At 39.2% G+C, this 20,670-nt stretch overlaps 1 protein-coding gene across 6 annotated transcripts in view; it reads right to left on the bottom strand.

The window, feature by feature from the left end:
- Positions 1 to 20,670, bottom strand: part of SORCS1 (sortilin related VPS10 domain containing receptor 1) — a 576,007-nt gene that overhangs the window by 254,070 nt on the left and 301,267 nt on the right. For all 6 annotated transcript variants that reach the window (XR_015155388.1, XM_086377870.1, XM_086377867.1 and 3 more), the window contains exon 3: positions 4,605 to 4,704. Coding sequence is in view for 5 of the 6 variants with exons in the window: in XM_086377870.1 (XP_086233996.1) it covers positions 4,605 to 4,704 (100 nt within the window). In the remaining variant the exon portion in view is untranslated. The remainder of the gene's footprint in view (positions 1 to 4,604; positions 4,705 to 20,670) is intronic.

Raw genomic sequence — 20,670 nt, forward strand, 5'->3', positions numbered from 1 at the left:
GGCTCTAGGTGAATGATAACACCATCATGATTATCTCAATCATGAAGATCTTTTTTGTACAGTTCTTCTGTGTATTCTTGCCACCTCTTCTTAATATCTTCTGCTTCTGTTAGGCCCATACCATTTCTGTCCTTTATCAAGCCCATCTTTGCATGAAATGTTCTCTTGGTATCTCTAATTTCCTTGAAGAGATCTCTAGTCTTTCCCATTCTGTTGTTTTCCTCTATTTCTTTGCATTGATCGCTGAGGAAGGCTTTCTTATCTCTTCTTGTTATTCTTTGGAACTCTGCATTCAGATGCTTATAGCTTTCCTTTTCTCCTTGCTTTTCGCTTCTCTTCTTTTCACAGCTATTTGTAAGGCCTCCCCAAACAGCCATTTTGCTTGTTTGCATATCTTTTCCATGGGGATGGTCTTGATCCCTGTCTCCTGTACAGTGTCATGAACCTCAGTCCATAGTTCATCAGGCACTCTATCAGATCTAGTCCCTTAAATCTATTTCTCACTTCCACTGTATAATCATAAGGGATTTGATTTAGGTCATACTTGAATGGTCTTGTTGTTTTCCCTATTTTCTTCAATTTAAGTCTTAATTTGGCAATAAGGAGCTCATGATCTGAGCCACAGTCAGCTCCCGGTCTTGTTTTTGCTGACTGTATAGAGCTTTTCCATTTTTGGCTGCAAAGAATATAATCAATCTGATTTCGGTGTTGACCATCTGGTGATGTCCATGTGTAGAGTCTTCTCTTGTGTTGTTGGTGAGGGTGTTTGCTATGACCAGTGCGTTCTCTTTGCAAAATTCTATTAGCCTTTGCCCTGCTTCATTCTGTATTCCAAGGCCAAATTTGCCTGTTACTCCAGGTGTTTCTTGACTTCCTACTTTTCCATTCCAGTCCCCTACAATGAACAGGACATCTTTTTTGAGTGTTAGTTCTAAAAAGCCTTGTAGGTCTTCATAGAACCATTCAACTTCAGCTTCTTCAGCATTACTGGTTGGGGCATAGACTTGGATTACTGTGATACTGAATGGTTTGCCTTGGAAAGGAACAGAGATCATTCTGTCGTTTTTGAGATTGCATCCAAGTACTGCATTTCAGACTCTTCTGTTGACCATGTTGGCTACTCCATTTCTTCTGAGGGATTCCTGCCCATAGTAGTAGATATAATGGTCATCTGAGTTAAATTCACCCATTCCAGTCCATTTGAGTTCGCTGATTCCTAGAATGTCGACATTTACTCTTGCCATCTCCTGTTTGACCACTTCCAATTTTCCTTGATTCCTGGACCTAATATTCCAGGTCCCATTGCATTATTGCTCTTTACAGCATCAGACCTTGCTTCTATCATGGGGTGGCGGCCAAGAGGTGCAACCCCACATCCAAGGAGCGGTGGCTGCACAGGCGCAGGAGGGCCGAGAGGAGCTACTCCACGTTCAAGGTCAGCGGTGAGAAGATACCCCTTGTCCAAGGTAAGGAGCAGTGGCTGCGCTTTGCTGGAGCAGCCGTGAAGAGATACCCCACGTCCAAGGTAAGATAAACCCAATAAGATGGTAGGTGTTACAAAAGGGCATCAGAGGGCAGACACACTGAAACCACAGTCACAGAAAACTAGTCAATCTAATCACACTAGGACAACAGCCTTGTCTAACTCAATGAAACTAAGCCATGCCGTGTGGGGCCACCCAAGACGGGCGGGCGTGGTGGAGAGGTCTGACACAATGTGGTCCACTGGAGAAGGGAATGGCAAACCACTTCAGTATTCTTGCTTTGAGAACCCCATGAACAGTATGAAAAGGCAAAATGATAGGATACTGAAAGAGGAACTCCCTAGGTCAGTAAGTGCCCAATATGCTACTGGAGATCAGTGGAGAAATAACTCCCTTCTGTATTACTTCTAAGCTTTCCTTCTAGTTTTAGGAGCTACGTTTGGACTTTAGATCTCATTCTTCAAGTCCTGTTCCTGCTAACCATCTTGTAGCTTTCAGTCACTACCACATACTCTGCTGCTACAGAAAAGCCTATGCTGACATTCAATATGTGACACGTGACTTTTAAAAACCATATTTCCTTCTAATGGCATTAATAAAACAGAGACTATCCCTAGATCAGAACAATTCTAAGGTGTCTTCTAGATGTAAATTCCTTTATTTTGACTATATCACTTTACAAATGTAAACGACTCACCCAAAGACACCTGCTAGGTGGAAGCAGAGTCAGAGACTTCTTAGTTACAAAAAAACTCACACTGCATTTACTACTAGAATATAGGATCTTTGAAGGTGGAGAGCTGGCTTATTTCTTTCTATATCTTATGGTGCCTACAATTGGTTGATTGTTAAATAAAATTTACTAAAAATGTGAACTAGAGGAAAAATCAATAGAGATTACAAGAATTGATTCAAAGCCAACAAACACAGCTAAATCTCATTATAAAAAATAAGGGATATAAGTTCAGCTCCTCAATTTAGGACCATATACAACAGATCAAAATGGTTTAGATGTGATTGTTGATGCTGGACCAGTCATCAGCCAGGAAGGGCAAGATAGGAACATTCAGGGTAAATCTCGAAATTTGTGAGGCTGACATTATTTAACTGTGCTGCCCAATACTGTGGCCAAGAGCCACACGTGCCTATTTACATTCAAACTAACTAAAATGAAATTAAATGTAAAATCTGGCTCCACAGGCACACTAGCCATAATTTAAGTAATAGCCCCAAGTGCTTAGTGTCTATAGCACTGGACAGCTTAGAGGAACATTTCTATCATTGTAGAAAGTCTACTAAACACTGATATTTAGAGAGGACGGTCACTACTATTATTTCCAGTAATTATTTGATGGAGGAGGAGAATAAAGATGAGCAAAGGAGAATAAAGTGAAGAGAAAACATGATAAGGCCTTAGCTATTCTGTGCTAAACACTTGAAGTGCCTTAGTTAATGTAGTCCTTAAAACTTTCCTCCTGAGGTAGGTACTATAATTATCCTTATTTTCAATTTGATGACACTGTGCTAGGAGAGATTAAGGAAATCGCCTTAGTTATATACTTGTTAATTGGCTTAGTTGGGTTTTTAGTCAAGCCATCTGACTTCAGAGTCTATGCACAATGAGAAATTATGCTGCTCCAACTGAAAAACTTGAAATGTTTAGAGCCAGAAGAAACATTACACCCTATCTAGGTGGTTCTTAAACCCAGATATATATCAGAAGCACCTGAGGAATTGCACAAGATACAGTTCCCTGAGCCCTAAGCTAGAGCAACAGGGGTAGGGCAGAGGTTTGCACACCCTACCATGCCCACTGCTCTGCGTCTACAGCTAGAGTTGAGGATGACTATTTAGAGATGTCCTAATCTACCTTCCACGGGCCAGATGACAAAATGTAGTACCTACCTACTCAAAGTCAATGATAGTACCTATTGACAGATCTGAAATGAGAACATAGGTATCAGGGCTACCAACATAAGAGAATTTGGCTTGGGACAAATGAACAACCTTTGTAAATTTCTTGATAGATATTCTTATCTGTTCATATAACTTATATAATACTTAGAAATTATATGTCAGAATCATATAGTGCAAATTTTTTAAACCAGACAATGAATGTAACACCACTCTCCTCCTAAAACAAATAGGTTTTTCTCATTTAAAAGCAAATATTATTTTCTTCCTAAGAAAATAACATCCCTCTCTGAAGAATAAATAAACCCTATCTTCATGACAGCTCCCTGGTGCATCAGATGGTAAAGAATCTGCCTGCAAAGCAGGAGACTCTAGGTCAGGAAGATCCCCTGGAGAAGGGAATGGCTACCCACTCCTGTATCCTTGCCTGGAGAATTCCTAGGACAGAGGAGCCTAGACAGAGGAGAGTCCATGAGGTTGCTAAGAGCTGGACATGATTGAGCAATAACACTTTCACTGAAGAATAAATAACCTCTCATCATGACAGCAGTATAATGCAGTGGAAACAGGATGATCGCCAAGCAAGAAAGCTGGATTCTTGTCCCAACTGTGCCTATAACTCTGTGATGGAGGCAAGTGATTTCCTTTCTTTGAACTCTAGTTTCCTCATCTGTAAAATTAGTATGTCATATATGATGATGATCTTCAGGGTTTCTTCCCGCATTGCCTCCAACCTGACATTTGTATGCAATCTGAATAAACTTTAGAAAGGAAACTTCCAACCTGCTTAGGACAATGCATTCACTTCAATTCTAGTCAATCTATTTATTCCATGTCAAGGGAATAGAGGTGGACGTTCCATGAAAATGCTATCTTTTCTTTTGTTTTGTCAAGCTTTATTCTGATTCCTGCCACTTACTGGTCAGAGCTCTTGTAAGAGTCTGGAGCATCCAGACAACAGGACATTCCCTATAGCTGCCTTTTGGAAATGATAATGATATGCCTGCCTCTCTCTCTCCTACATTCACAGCTGCTGATCTGAAAATTATGATGTGTCAGACATTTTACCACCTTAACATCCATCAACTCATCTTTATATCTCTTGAAGCTTAACTGTAATGGATTTTTAGGTGGTTTAGAGAGATGAGCCAGCCAAGACAGAAGTCACATCATGAATAAACAGCATGCTGAATACACACTTCTTACCTTACGCTTGTTGGTAGGACACACGTAGAGATAGCTTAAAATCGTTTTCAACCCAACTTTATCATTCAGCTTCTCATAGGTTGTCCCATAATCGGTTGACCTATAATTCAAAAGGAGCATTAATGAGGACAGAAGTATACATCATTTGCCTGCTTGTCAATGTAATGCATGTTTTACCTAGTAGAATGGCTCTCCAGAGGTTTCTAAATGATTCATGTAGTATATAATGATGCTTAATTATGTACACAGTAGCATCATGTGAGTGGTTAACATTTGCATTTAAATTGAATTGGTAAAAATTAAAACTCCATCTCTCACTGCTCCTTAAGATTCGTGCATTGCGTAGAGAATGTGTTTAATTTTCAAAGATTAAGAATGAGGGTATCCCTTGAAACCAGACTAAGAAATAAAGACCTTTTACTTAGATCTGACATTTCCAAACTTCTGCTTTATCTTTGGCACAGTGGAAAAGTAGGTTCTCCTGATTTATCTACAAATTGTGTTTTCTTTCATGAGTCATAGGATATATGGTGGGCTAGTCCCTCCAAAGGTCATTCAGTCTTTTCTTATTATTTAAGAATAAGAAGATGTCTTAATAGTAAGTGAGATTTCACAGTTCTAATCGGTGGCCTTTTCCAGTGTTAAGCCACCTGGAGTTGGGAGGATATTACTTCTTGGCACTGACTCTGGTCATTTTTGGAGATTCTCTCATCTTTTCTTGACATTGGTCAATGACTTATTAATTTAGACTGAATAAACAGGCCTTAATTACCTTCTCTATATAAGTCTATTATATATTTCAGAATTGTACATCTTATTAGATCATCGTTGCAACCAAGTTCAGTAGGAAATATTATGTGTATTTGAAGAAAGTGGTTGAGAGAACATGAATGATCTTTTCAAAGTCAGTTAGAATTTGACTCTAGGTATTTTGACTCTAAGCTCTGTGTTACATTATACCACAGCTTTTTTTTTTTTTTAATTTAAAGGGAACAAATATAAAATCTGTCAGTTTCTTTACACATATAGGAGATTCCCAAGGAAAATGCAGTTCATCCATTCACATTTGTAGAGCCTCTAAAACGAACAGGCTCTGTGCTATGTTCCAGGATACAGCCCCTACTTTCAAGAATCCAATAGCTTTAAAAGGCAGAAAAATAAAGTGGTAATGTGTTATATGTAACAAAAGAGATGAAAATTAACAAGACTCGGAAAATAAAGTTGGTTTAGTCAGAAAAATCACAAAAATGCAATTATTTAAACTTATTTATATGATAGAAGTTTCATATTTCCATACACCATAAAGATGAAATAGAAGAGTTGTCTGTTATCAACCTCAATGTCATACATTAAGAGCCTACTCAGGATCAGGCACCAGAGCTAGAAAGCTATAAAACATATTAGCTAGGAATTAAAGAATTAAGAATTTACTACAGCTGGAGATACAGGGAGCTCTTTACCAAAAAATATTTATATAAGATAGATAAAAATTTTAGATTATATTAGACTATAATACATATTATATACATAAATTATAAGTAAGCAAATATAGACAACACTTTATAGAATTTAGATTACACTCCAAATCACTGAAGATTGGGGTATTATGAAAAGTTTCTTAGAAGGACTTTGGATCTTGAAAATGGAAAATGGGTAGGGTTTTAGAAAAGGAATGTAGAGTTGATAATTGAATAATAAGGGGGTTAGGGGTGCCAACAATTCCTGTAGTCAAAAATCAGCATACAACTTATCACTGGCCTTCTATATACACAGTTTCTCCACATCTGTGGTTCTGCATCCAAGGATTCAACCAAACACACATCGTAGAATCTACAGTATTTACTACTAAAAAAATGTGTATAAGTGGATACACATAGAGTTCAAATTTGTGTTGCTCAGGGGTCAGCTGTAGTCAGAGCATCCAAAAATAGAAGTCACCTCATATAATCCAAATATATAACTAGATTTCCTCAGGACCAGTCTGGGCTTTAGCTCAATCGAACAAATGCTTGCTTAATAACCAAGAATATTTGAAGAATATTCCTAATCTCTTTGCAGAAGAGCTTATCTATTAACCACGACAAACTTCTTTAAATTCTCCTTCCATATATTTTTTTTCTCATCAGACTTATCTGGACATGAAAATTCCTGTTACTTTCTAAGAAATATCTGAGGCTTCTTTCCTTACTCAGTCTAATCCTGGTGTTTGACCAGTCTTTCCCACTCTCACCGTGGTTATACTGAGTCAACTTTCTCTTCTTACTGCAACTCGCTTGTCTCCAAAATTTCAATAGTCTTTCTCTAGCTCCTTTTATTGGATAACTTTTTCTATTTGTATTCTTAATGATACAAGTTCAAGAACAAAAAACATAGATGCAAAACCTATGGAGGGGTGATGAGAAGAGGATTAAATGTACAAATACTTCCACATTTATAAATTTTGTGTAGGCAGAAATTAATAGAACTGTGTTGGGGATGCGAGAACAGTTTATGTTTTTCTAGTGCGATAAAAGAAAGGAGAAGCAGGGATCAGTTTATAAAAGCATGAAAAATAGTTTCCCGTAATTTCTATCAACTCAATCTCTGAGCTACTCAAAGAATATTTTTACATTCAAAACACAAACTACAACTACAAGGGAAAACTCGTGTGTGTGTGTGTGTGTGTGTGTGTGCGCACGCGCACACTTAACTGAAATCCAAGTGTGAAAGATGATAATGGAGTGACTAATTCAGATTTACGTGAACGACTTCCTTTTCAGATAACTTACAATGTAACTAGGAACTTTTCTCTTATTGTAACATCAGTAGCCCAGAAAGTTCAGGTATCTGCCATGACTTTTTGTGCCATTTTTGCCCCTTGATTTTTCAAAGCTCAAAAAGTGAATCAAAATTTGTTAATTGTCAATTCAAGCAAAATTAAATGTTTAAACATTGTGGTATTATAGTAACTAATAGAAAAAAACTGATGCATTTCCATATACCCCAAATGTCACAGACAAGCAATTGTCTGTGGCTGTCCCGCAGAACCAGAATTATATAGAGTGTTGACAAGTTTCATGGGTAAAACAACCAACCAGCTGGGATACACTGGTACAGTGATACAGGAGTGAAGACGCTTGACGATTGCGAACCAGTTGGCAAATAGTTTACTGCACCACATTCTCTGAGTAGCTACTTCTACCAGCCTCATCACCAGGGCCTCTCCTTGGAAAATGCCCAGATCGCCTTTCAGTCCCAGCAACCGAAAGATTGAGGGCTGAAATAGCAAAGTGTCACTGTGTGACCCAAGACACTTGCTCCAGCACCTGTTCTGAATGCCACTTCCTATGACAGTCAGCCTGAGCCCCAGCGGAGGAGACAGTGACCTTGGAGGAGGGACTGCACCCTGGAAGGCAATTCCTAGGGTCCATCTGCAAACCCAAACTCCCCTTCACAGCCAACAGATGCTTCCAGTCATGCCTGCACAGTCAAATGTGGGAAATTCAGTCTCCTAGGGATGTGGGCTAGGAAAGAACAGAGAAGAGACAGACAGTTGAGCAGCAGGCTGGCTGTGGAGCCAGTGCACTAGCTGTTAAATATTTTAAGTGTCATCTCTAAATACAGGGGAGAGGAGTATCATCCGAGATCAAAAAAATGTTAGGAAACACTTGATTAGGCAAAATTTAATGTTTCTTAACTTCAGAACTTAGAATTTTTATTATTCTTATATACATACATAAATTTTATTATTCTATTATACACTGCAAACCTCTTACATGCATATTTCATGAAGCATATTCAAAACATATTTGATTACAGGATCCATTCGTGAGAGATATCTAATGAGATTAGTCTTCTGAACAATATACTTTGGGAAACAATATGAAAGACCAAAAAAAAAAAAAAAAAGCCAAACAAAGATTATGGCTCTTGGTTTCATAAGAAAAGGAGAACAATAAAAATATTTAAAACAAATCAAATTTGCCAAGAGAAATGTCAGTTATGCTAACTATAAAGTGACTGTTGCTGTGAAGGCAAAAAGGAAGCAATCTTAAAAATAGGTACCATACACAGACATATTTAAGATGCAACATAAGCAGCCTTGAATCCTCCAATTGTACCATTTTTTAAAACATTCCAAAGCAAACATTTTTTCCAGTTGTGTTTATAAGTTGGCTTATTACAGATTAAAAACATAGCTTCTGTCAACACCTATACTGTGCTAGAAGATACAGAAAGCTTAAAAAATAAGAGTATCAGGAAAATAAATAGCAAATGATTAAATCAAGGACTGCAGGCTCTTGTGTTTGATCCTTAATCTTTACCCTTTTTGACAAATGCATCTTAAATAGTGACTTTTAGAACATTTGAAAGCATGTCTCTATTTAAGTATTTACTATATGCATAGACCTGAGAAGAGCTTCTCTGAGGGGTAGAGAAACCACATTCAAGGCATGGCCCCTGCTTTCCAAGAACTTATGATCTCTTTGAGATGACAGAGTTTCCAAGGGATGAACACCGGGCACAGCTAGTTTCCACAAGGAGTGGCAGAAATAAAATGTATGATTGGATTTCCTCTACTATAATCTTATAGTATCATCAAATTGGATATAAATAAGCACAGAATCATCTGTAAACTAAATTAATCCATAAAAAGTGCTGAGCACAATGGCTGATATGTAATAAACCATCTACAAATTATAGCTTTTGTTACTCCTTTTACCACTCATTCTTTTTCTTGATGATTTTTAGTATTCTTTGGCCAACATTCACTAAAACCCATCATGTGAATCCTCAAGGAAAATCTCAATCACTGAAAATGAGTTAGAGTTAGTTTGCTTAGAAGATAAGACTATCTCATGAAGCTATTACAATTTTAAAATGTAACCACATTTAGCCTATCATATTTTGAGGCATAAATGTTAGTAGTTTTGTGCGGAACTTGGATCAGAGAGGTAAGGTAAGCACTTGATAAAAGATTCTGTACTCTGCTTCTATAACAACTGTGTCAGGATTCTACTGCTGAATAGACTATTACATTTAAGAATCCTAACAGATATTATAAATGTACATTTATTGGGTGCTTACAATGTGATCTAAGCTCTTCGGCTCCTTCAGAATCCCATGAGAGGGACACTGGTATTAGTCACATGTTACCGATAAGGAAGGCCCACATGTATAACCAACCTACTTAAACTAAAGCCACAGAACTTGGAAGTGGAGCACTCACTAAGGGCTGTATCTTTAACCACATGCTGCATTTCCTCTCTCAAAAGCTACAAGAGGAAAAAGGAAATGTATGCACAAAACCTAATTCTACAAAAGGAATATGAACTGAAATTATTAGAAGTTCCCCATGGGGTAGGCCCAAGACTGGATTCTCTTCATACTTAGTAAAAATCCAGAGGACCTGCCAGAAGCCATATTAAGAGAAGTCTAACCAGAAACTCTCACAATGCTGCACAAAGAAAGTGTGCCTTGATGTGGCCCACTTAGGCTCCTGGGGAGGCTAGAAATACGGACAAGGTGAATGGGTCAACCTTTTAATGATGTGATGATGGCTCGTGAAGATTACCAAGATGTCACAGCTGAATGGCAAGAGCAATGACTTGAAGTCAAACAGAAGGGGACTTACGAGCTCACAAGCTGGGTCACCAGTCAGTGTCCTGTCTCCATACAAACTCCAGACTTGCTATAGACAAATAATATTGACTCTGTATCTAATAGGACTGCAGTATAATCCTGAGATTTCCATTCCTAGTACCTCTCCTTTTCCCCTCGCCCCTGATTCCTGCCCACTCCTGCCTTGTTATTCTTGTACTTGCAGAGCTCTTTATCTAGATACCCTGACAGATGGCCCCTCACTTCTTTCAGCGACCCCTCTCCTAGGACACTGCTCCTCCTTAGCCTCTTTTATTTTTTATTCATAGTATTTACCCACATCTGAAAGATTTTTACTTATTTTTTATTATAAAAATAAAATTCTCCCACCAGAATACAAGCTCCATGAGGGTAGGAAAGATGTCTTGTGGACTGCTGTCTTCCGAGCTCTCAGAAGAGCGCCCTACGCACTTGTGGAACCTGATTATTTTGGCTGAGTGACTGACTTCACAGATGTTTGCTCTTTTCATGTGGCCCACTGGATTTCCACGAAGTCAAAATTAAGAAGCTCAGCTATTCAGGCAAGAACCACTGAAGTCCTTGCTATGAGCAGATACAATGAGCTCTGCAGGCTGAAGTGGGACTAGGGTGGTCAGCATGCTCTATGCTCCTCTATTGTTTAATGGAGCAACCTCTGCCTGGCATTTATAACCTGGCCACTGGAAGCACCATAGGAAAGCACACATCTCTGTTCATGTCCAAGTCCCCAGTCCTCAGCACAATTCTGGTACATAGCAGGTGCCTTCTACAGACAGAGGGTGAATGAATGCATTAAGCCTGATGGACACCCTCTTTGAATTGAGGATAAGCTAGGCTTCTTCTTGAAAAAGGCTTTTAGAAAGTATCCACATAACTTGACAACTTCCTTCTCCACTTCCAGGCCCCAGAGACGGAATATACTCTCTCCCAGACACACCATGCCATAATGCCAAAGTCACAAAATGAAGACTGAAGCTGTAGAGAGAAGTCCGGGGACAAAAAATATCAAGGCATCACTCAAATCAGCTCAAATGAGATATCCTGAAGGAGGAACAGTGTTTAACTCTAAATCAAGTGTCTGCGGCTTCTGTGTTTTCTTTCCTAAAATCATTAAGAGCAGACACCTCCACTGTCCCTGGTGAATTTGGTGGCATAAAAATAGCTTCCAGAGGCAAGGGTGCACTGGCTACGTCCCAGACTCTGTTCCTGTAGAACTTAGGATGCATGAGGTTACAGCAGTGAGAATAATTTAGGGTTTGGAAAATGTTTGCGAGTGAGTCGACATTTAAATAACTTCATTATCATTCATTGACAGGTTTTTTTAACCTGTCAGTGCAATTGATATTTCTATTACCATGTTATAACAAACCCCTGCACATTTTAAATACAGTCACCAGATTCCATTAGTCTACCCACTGTCAAGAAAATATCTCCCAAACCATTTTTCATAATACCTCGAGAATATAATAGGCAATCTACATCAAACGATGACGTGGAGCTGAAGGAAATTGTCTCCTGCTTTCTAAGGATTCTGTCCTGAAATACATTTGCCTGTCAGCCTAAACATATAATTTAAAAGTGCTGCTGAGACATTATGGTGCATCCAGAGCTGAACAAGCTTCCCTCTGTTTTCTTGGATTCCCTGAGCTTTTCAGATTAACCTGCAGAATCAGAGGAAAGGGGGTTAAACAGCAGAATTGAGGGAGGCATGTCAATGTACTATACAGATACTTTCCACTTTGCCATATGACACAGTATTTGGAATGTCATTTAATTTTTAATAGAAAAGAAGTGTTTATTTTTTTAATGGAAGGGACAGTACTTATGTGTCATTAAACGATAAGCTGTGAAAGTCCCCTCTCATCTTCTTGGTCTTTCTTTGTCATCATTCTTCCCTTCCTTGTATCATCACACTGCATTCTTTTATTTTATTAAAGTATAGTTAATTTACAATGTTGTATTAATTTCTGCTGTATAAAAAAACTGATTCAATTACACACACACACACTCTTTTCCATTACAGTTTATCACAGGATATTGAATATAGTTCCCTGCATTGCACTGTATTCTTGATGTTTCTAGTCACACAGGATAGCTAAGAAACTGGAATATATCTGATTATAACTGCATGCATATTGCTCTGTGGGAAAGTGGTGATATAGAATAGAAGACATTGCCACCCACATACAGTTCTGCAGTAAGTAAAGATCTATGATACTTAACATTAAAGAAAGGAGTTACCCTTACCTCTGAAATATCTCCCAGTTCATTTTGAGTGAGTATAAAAATAACCAAAACTGGTACTAATACCTAGAGTATTTTGCTTAAAAAAGGGAGTGCAAATTAATTTAGTCAGATGTTTTCTGTTCAGCTTTTTGGGGCATAGGTACAGGGAAGAGTAATTTTCTTAACAAGGTGATGTCCACGAGTTTCCTTCTGACAAACACACAGAGGATTGTCTAGCCTCACTGTCTCTTATCTGTACCCTCCACTTCAGCTCTCCTTCCATCCCTGGGGCAGAACATTGCCATCTTTGCACTGGCTAGATCTTGTTGCAATAGTCCAGGAGAAACTACTACTCACTCCTTCTCATAGAGGCAGCCTCACTTATCCCTCTCTGTCTTCGCAAATATAATACGCACTGCCCAAGAGACAGCAGTGGGGCGGGCAGAGGACACACACTCCTTATCATCTTTTCCTTTCCCTGGATGCCTCTCCTGACAACGCCAGCTGACTGGCAGCCTTTGCTGTTTCTTCTACAACATCCCATACCTGTCTATGCTGTCCTAAAATTGTCAATGCTCAAAGTGTTCAGTGCTAATAGACTACCTTCTCTGAAGGCAGGGCTAGTTTACATTTCTCTTTTCACCCTTTTTTCCCCCCATCAAAATTCACTCATATACTTTCTCCCTTCCTTTATTGAGCCTTCTCACGGCCCTCTGCTGAATGGGATGACTCTCCTTTATATCCCACATAACTCACTTGAATCCTCTCCTGTTACGTTCCATATTTGCCATACATTACCCTCATCTAGGTCTGCTCCCCTCTCATCTGATGGCCAGCGGCTGGACAACAAGCTGTATTAATGCTTACTCTCTGTCTCTCCCTCCACCATTGTAGCTTCTCCATGGTGTTCAAAAGATGCTCAAACAATGTTGCTGATTGAACACCCTGAGACCTTTTCCTCTATTACCAGAAGCTATCATTCAAGAAATTTCACATTATTCTCTTTTTATGCATTTCTTTTTGGAGGATGAGGGAGCAAGAAAATTTCAGGATTCCCTGCTGGGTTTGAGTCAGACAGGATTAATGCTGAGGCAGAAATATAAGAGAAATTAGGGGCTGACTTAGGAAGCACACATACAAATGTGTACGTAAAATGTATTATGCATTAATGTACTAAATATTATATACAAATAGAGCAATGCAAAACATAATATGCATTTATCAGTTACAAGGATACAGACAAATTTAGGAAAAGGGAAGTCTGCTTAGCTTTTTAAAGCGGTCTCTCTTTTGACATGACCCTAATCCCCAGGCATTTTTGATCCAATGCAAAGCTTCCATGACCACGCTGAGGTCACATCCCCACAAGCTGCAATACGCTACACTCATAACTGGCTGTGCCAAATATTTTATGAATAATAATAGTGGACATTCACCAAATGCTTAAAACATCCCACACCCTGGGCTGACAAGCACTTTGTAAGGATTAGCTCATTTAATCCTCATAACACCCTATGAGTTAAGAACTGGGACGATCTACATTTTACAGATGTAGAGATTGAGACTTAAAGAGGATGAGCAACTTGCCAATACCACACAACAATGATGAGCAGGGACTGGATTCAAACTTGGGCATTTAGTCTCCAAAGCCAGCTTCATACAGACACAATGTGGCTTGTCCATTTAAGCTTTATGCTCATTATAGGCGGAGAGGGTAATGGCAACCCACTCCAGTACTCTTGCCGGGAAAATCCCATAGACAGAGGAGCCTGGTGGGCTGCAGTCCATGGGGTCGCGAAGAGTCGGACATGACTGAGCGACTTCACTTTCACTTTTCACTTTCATGCATTGGAGAAGGAAATGGCAACCCACTCCAGTGTTCTTGCCTGGAGAATCCCAGAGACGGGGGAGCCTGGTGGGCTGCCGTCTATGGGGTTGCACAGAGTCGGACACGACTGAAGTGACTTAGCAGCAGCAGCTCGTTATAGGAAGATGGAATAGTTTGTCTGGAAAACAACAGCATTTTCTAAGAGAGCTCCCAGAATGTAGATCACCTTCTTCCCCAGTGAGGAACCACTACTGTTTATGACATTTGCCAATTATCATTCTAAAGTCAATTTTCTATTTGAATAAGGACCCTGAGCCCAAGCATCTAATAAACCAAGACTCTAAAGGCATTGATGGCTCTAGGGACTACTGCAGCTTGTGCCTTTGCTTGTGAAGACTGAACGGTATCAGACATGAAAGGACATCCACATGTATATTCCTTGCTTTAGAATCCTTATCAGAAAATGAATTTAACCTGCAACTGCTCATCAGCATTTGCTATTTCTGGCAGAGTGCTTCACTTCACTCTCACATGGTATGCTGGTTGACTAAAGGAGCACTATGATTATCTTGCCTGGAAATAGGCAAAAATAAGTAAAATATTTATCAAATGAAGCCAATGTAAATCAGTCCTCCTAGTCCTTCAATCAGAACATAGTGAAAACTATGAAAAAAAAATGCATTCTGGAAGCTAAGCAACTAGTCATTTAGTGGTGATAATAGGATTTATTTGATTCCCTGATATTTAAATGATTAATTATCCTAAATTATGGAAGTTGTTCTCTGGGAGTCATGATATAAGGGTATTTTATGAGTTTTTTTTTTTTTTTTTTCTATACATGGTAGGAGCCTCAACCTCACATGATGACTAAAAATTAAGTGAATTGGAAATGAGTAAATTATTTCCCCACATGTAATTGGAGAGGACTGAACCACTGATCTCTAGTCATGACTGCAAAATTCAAGGATTTCTGTAGCAGGAGTGGTTTTGAGGAACTTGACATCCATAGTGAAGCCTGGAGTAAGGCTTAGAGAAAAACACCATCCCCAAATCACAGGAGACAACCAGGGGCTGGAGTTTCAAGAGGAGGGTATACCCTCTTTGCCTTTTACATGTTGTCTACTTTCTATTTAGCTTCTTTAAAGACGAAATGATTGAGCCTGGAGAGAAAACATGATTTGTTCATTACTGCATGAAAAGTGAAGTGAACGTTTTAGTCATTCAGTTGTGTCTGACTCTTTGTGACCCCATGGACTATAGCCTGCCAGATTCCTCTGTCCATGGTATTCTCCAGGCAAGAATACTGGAGTGGGTTGCCATTGCCTTCCCCATGGGATCTTCCTGACCCAGGGATCTAACCTGATTCTCCTGCATTGCAGGTAGATTCTTTACCATCTGAGCCACCTGGGAAGCCCTCATTACACCGTATAGTTTCTTAAATAATCACTATTTATGGGGGATCTCCATCTATTAACGTGAAGGAAGCTAAAGATTCTAAAATGGATCTTCAATAAAATCTTAGAGGTAATTTGATCTGTTTAGTGGTTTTTATTCTTATTTTTTATTAAAGTAGTGGGGTATTTAAAACATATTTCAAATTGTACAGTAGACACATAGGAGTTAAATTCATTGAACCCCCTGTTGTCCACTCTAGCCCATACCCAGATACCCTGGTTTGCCTCTTTTAGTAACCCTTTAACACTTTCACACAACCTCCAGAAATCAATATAGTACAGTTTCTACACAATTGAATAGGTCTGACCTTATGATTCTGCAGATAAAGAAGCTAAGACTCAGTGTAAAGTAAGCCAAGAATTCAGTTGAGACCAAGTCATGAAGAGAACACAGGTTTTCTGATTCATGTGCTAAGGCATTTTTCAGAATTTCAGGCTATAAAATATGCAAAGTACCATTATCTCATTAGAGAAAAATAATTATAAAGCTTAATCATCCTAGAATTAATACTGTAAGAAACACGATTCTACATATAAAAGTTAATTCTCCTCCAAAACTAAAAACAAATAAAACATAAAAATTTAAAATAATAATAAAAATAATTACAAAATAAACTAAATCAGAACCCTAGATATATACAAAACTATGTGTAACCACACTTTGGAATCATATCAAACTGAAAATAGTGGTTACATTCAGGAAAGGGACCAGGATGAGGGATGACAGTCAAAGAGGATATTAAAAATCACAAATATATATAGTGCTTACTGAGAATACATTTCAGAATCCCTCGTGGAATGAAATTTGAAAGGAAAGCCCAGAAACACTTTAGTCATTGATCTTTATCCCTGCCAGTCTTTATGCAGTGATATCGAACCCACTCACAGGCAATACTCTGCTCAGAAAATCTGATGGTCCAGCCAACTGGAGCTCTAACCTACACCATGACTCCAGGCCACACTGACACTTGTCCATAAATATCCAGGAAAACTGTCAGGTCCTACTTCCCTCAGCTTTGCCAATTTTATTCAAAAATCCAGGAAAAACTGGCAATCCTACCCACAATCTTACCACGGTCCCTTCATTGCATTATTAAATATGTCAAGATGACCACAATATAAATTAAAACACCCAGGTGTTTCTTGGCTTGAAACTTATTGTGGCATTGGTAGCACCAGAATACTTAGTAATAGGTGCTAAAAAATGCTCACCAGAAGTCCAAGACTCTGATTCTTCATAATCACACACAACGTGTAGTTAATCTACATATTAGAGTGCACTGATATAGTATAATGGCCCATTCATTAATTCAACAATTATTTGTACTGTGTCTCCTAGGTTCCAGGCCTTGTTTCTGACACTGGCAATAAAACAGAAAAACAAAAAACAAATACAACATCGCTGTTCCTTTGCTTACACTCTAGCAGAAAGAGACACATTAGAAACATATAAGTATTAGTCGCTCAGTCGTGTCCAACTCTTTGCAAACCCATGGTCTGTCCATGGATCCTCCAAGCAAGAATACTGGAGTGAGTAGCCTTTCCCTTCTCCAGGGGATCTTCCCAATCCAGGGATCGAACCCAGGTCTCCTGCATTGCAGGCGGGTTCTTTACCAGCTGAGCCACAAGAGAAGCCCAAGAATACTGGAGTGGCTAGCCTATCCCTTCTCGAGGGGATTTTCCTGACCCAGGAATCGAACCAGGGTCTCCGGAATTGCTGGTGAATTTTTTACCAACTGAGCTACTAGGGAAGCCCTGTAGTCAGAGAAGGCCTTACTAATAAGACATTTGAGGATAAATCTGAATGATATATGTGGGAAGGTACGCATGTTGAGAAAGACTGTTACAAGCAGAGGAAAAAGCAAGTGCAAGGGCATAGGGTCAGGTCCAAGTTCTGGATGTCTGATTTATGGCTGGACAGCATATTAAAAAGCAGAGACATCATTTAGTTGATAAAGGTCCATATACTCAAAGCTATGGTTTTCCCAGTAGTCATGCACAGATGTGGGAGTTGGATCATAAAGAAGGCTGAGCATCGAAGAATAGATGCTTTCAAATCGAATTGTGGTGTTGGAAAAGACCTCTTGAGAGTCCCTTGGACTACAAGAAGATCCAACCAGTCTATCCTAAAGGAAATCAACCCAGAATATTCACTGGAAGGACTGATGCTGAAACTAAAGCTCCAATACTTTGGCCACCTGGTACGAAGACCCTGGTGCTGGGAAAGATTGAGGGCAGGAGGAGAAGAGGACGACAGAGGAAGAGATGGTTGGATGGCATCAGTGAATCAATGGACATGAGTCTGAGCAAGCTCCAGGAGATGGTGAAGTACAGGAAAGCCTGGCGTGCTACAGTCCATGGGGTCACAAAGAGTTGGACATGACTGAGCGACTGAACAACAAATGGTTAGTCCACCAATTCAGAACTACATTTATTTTTTTTAGTATGTAGCTCCATTTATTCAAGAACTACTTATCTTAAATCCTAAAGGAAGGGAAGAACACCAAAATAATAATGGAACGTGAGATGCAGCATGATTTCTTAAAACTGAGATCATGTTCCTTGATACATATTCCTGCAGGAGATACAGTAGAGCAAGTTGATTACAAGTGGCACCTGCTGGGCTTCAAGGGCTGAAATACTATGTATTTGAAAACCAGATTTCACCCTCACAGAACATCACGAAACTCTGCTTGATGGAGGTGAGTTGGTGACACATTATTTTAGAGAACTAAACTTATTTCTGAACAGAACTTATTTCCAATACCCTGACCCAGACTCTTCTGAAAGGTTTTGCCCTATAACTTACTATTTTTCATCTCCCAAAGCCACCCAAATTGATTTTCTACATACATCTCTGCTTTTCACAGTCCTATTTTTCAAACTACATTTCTCTCATTCTCTCAAAAATAATATGTCCTCCAATTCACCTCCATTAAGCAGCATTTTCAATTTTCAATATCTGGCTCCAGTTTCTAATTGCACCAATAACTCCTTCAACTCAAGGCCTTCACATTTCTCTCACTTCAGAACATTTAGTGTTTATATGCCTACCTTACAAGAAAAGTGATTAGGGGTCACCCTTCCTGGAGGAATCAATGCCAGGACTTGTCACAGTAATGGGCTCTGAAGTTGCCTATGAGGCTTTGCCAATGACCTGCTGAGTGACCTTGGGCAAGTTGCCCAACCTCTCTGAGCTGTTCAGTAATAATGGTGATTGACCTCACAAGGTTGCTGAGAAGAAACACTAATCAACCTGATTGGGGAGCAGTCAATATAGAGAGCTTTATAAATATTTACTAATATACAAGGAGCTCACCGCATATGAGAGTAAAAAGATTTGCATAATCACAGAAAACCCTGTCTGGACCCCAGAATAACCATCAACATGGTGCCTGACATGGTTTCTTTCTCTTAAAATTTAAGGCTATCAGCATTCTGGGATGGTTTCCATTTTGAATCCTAAGAGAGGGGAAAGAATCAGATCAGTGAAGCCTTAGTCACCTACTAACCAAAGAAAGCAATGCCTCTAGATCACTAAAGTGGGAATAGTGCATGCAAGGAAAAATGTATGCACGCCACTTCTATAAAAATTGTGTGTACCACCGAGCTTGTCACTCAACAACTAGGTAAACTGAGGATAATATATTACAGATACAGTTCTGGACAGGTGTGTTACTTGCTCAGTTGTGTCCGACTCTTTGCGACCCCATGGACTGTAGCTTGCCAGGCTCCTCTGTCCATGAAGTTCTCCAGGCAAGAATACTGGAGTGAGTTGTCCAGTTCTGGACATGAGGCAAAAAATATTCAATAAACCAAGCAAGGATCCTATTCTCAAGGAGGCTGCATTTTAGCATAAGATAATCAACCCCTTCAATAAAACTGTTTATATTTTCCTGTTTACATAAATACTTGGATGAAAACAAAAGAGGGTCCTGCTGTATACAGTGACAGTGTGGTGGCTACATAGATCGGATGGCTTTGGGAGACCTCGATGAGTAGATGATGCAAGCATGCACTGGAAGCAGAGGAAGCTACAAATGCAGAGGCCTTAAGGTGTATTCAAGAAACCATAAGAAACTTGTGTGCTCTTAGCTTAGAGGGGGATGAATACAGAGAAATACACAGGACCTAGATCATGTAAGGTCTTCCTTAAAGTACATGGTAAGAAGTTTAGATTTTCTCCCAGGTGAGACCATAAGGCATAGGAAAGGTGTGGTCAAAGCCAAGTCTGAAGTTGACTACATTTTATAAGGATCATTTTGGCTACTGTATGGAGAATAAACTAGAAAATACAAGAAGTAAAAAAGCAGAGACCAAGTAAATGAGAAATACGGCCCAGACGAGGGACTCAGGCCAGGAGTCACTCCTGGGCTTGATTTTTCAGTGAGGAATACCTGCAGGCTACCAGAAAGTTATCAATTGTACCAAAACCTAGTAACCTATGACTATTTCTATGAACATTTCATAATAATTTCATATTCATTATGCATAATTTTTTCTAGGTATAATTTATATAATAATTTCTTCAACTCACACTCTTAGCACAGGCCTGATTCAATACTTGACAGTCCCTTTTTTCTTAGGACCATACAGTTCCTGAGACATTCTGCTTACAGAGACCCTAGAAGGAGTATGACTTCTTTGACATTGAGGGTGCAGTTTGTATAATCAAAATGAATAATTCAGCAGTGTATTAGTTATGCTTTATGATTATCGCTCACTTCAACTTGAGCTACAGTTTGAGAGTTATGGACTTTTTTTTTTTTAATCACCAGAAGCTCATCCATCACTATGCATCCAAGGGATCTACCAGATTACAAAGTCTGCTATATAGCAACGATTGTGATTCAAAATATGAATCAGTATGCTGGTCCCCTGACACCTAACCTTAGGTGACGCACAGGATCTCCAGATGAATTTTTACAGGAAGTGAGAT

The sequence above is a fragment of the Bos grunniens genome, chromosome 26 (genome assembly GCF_055505025.1).
Source record: "Bos grunniens cultivar Pamir isolate PY7600 chromosome 26, Bosgru_T2T1.0, whole genome shotgun sequence".
Taxonomy (NCBI): Eukaryota; Metazoa; Chordata; class Mammalia; order Artiodactyla; family Bovidae; genus Bos; species Bos grunniens.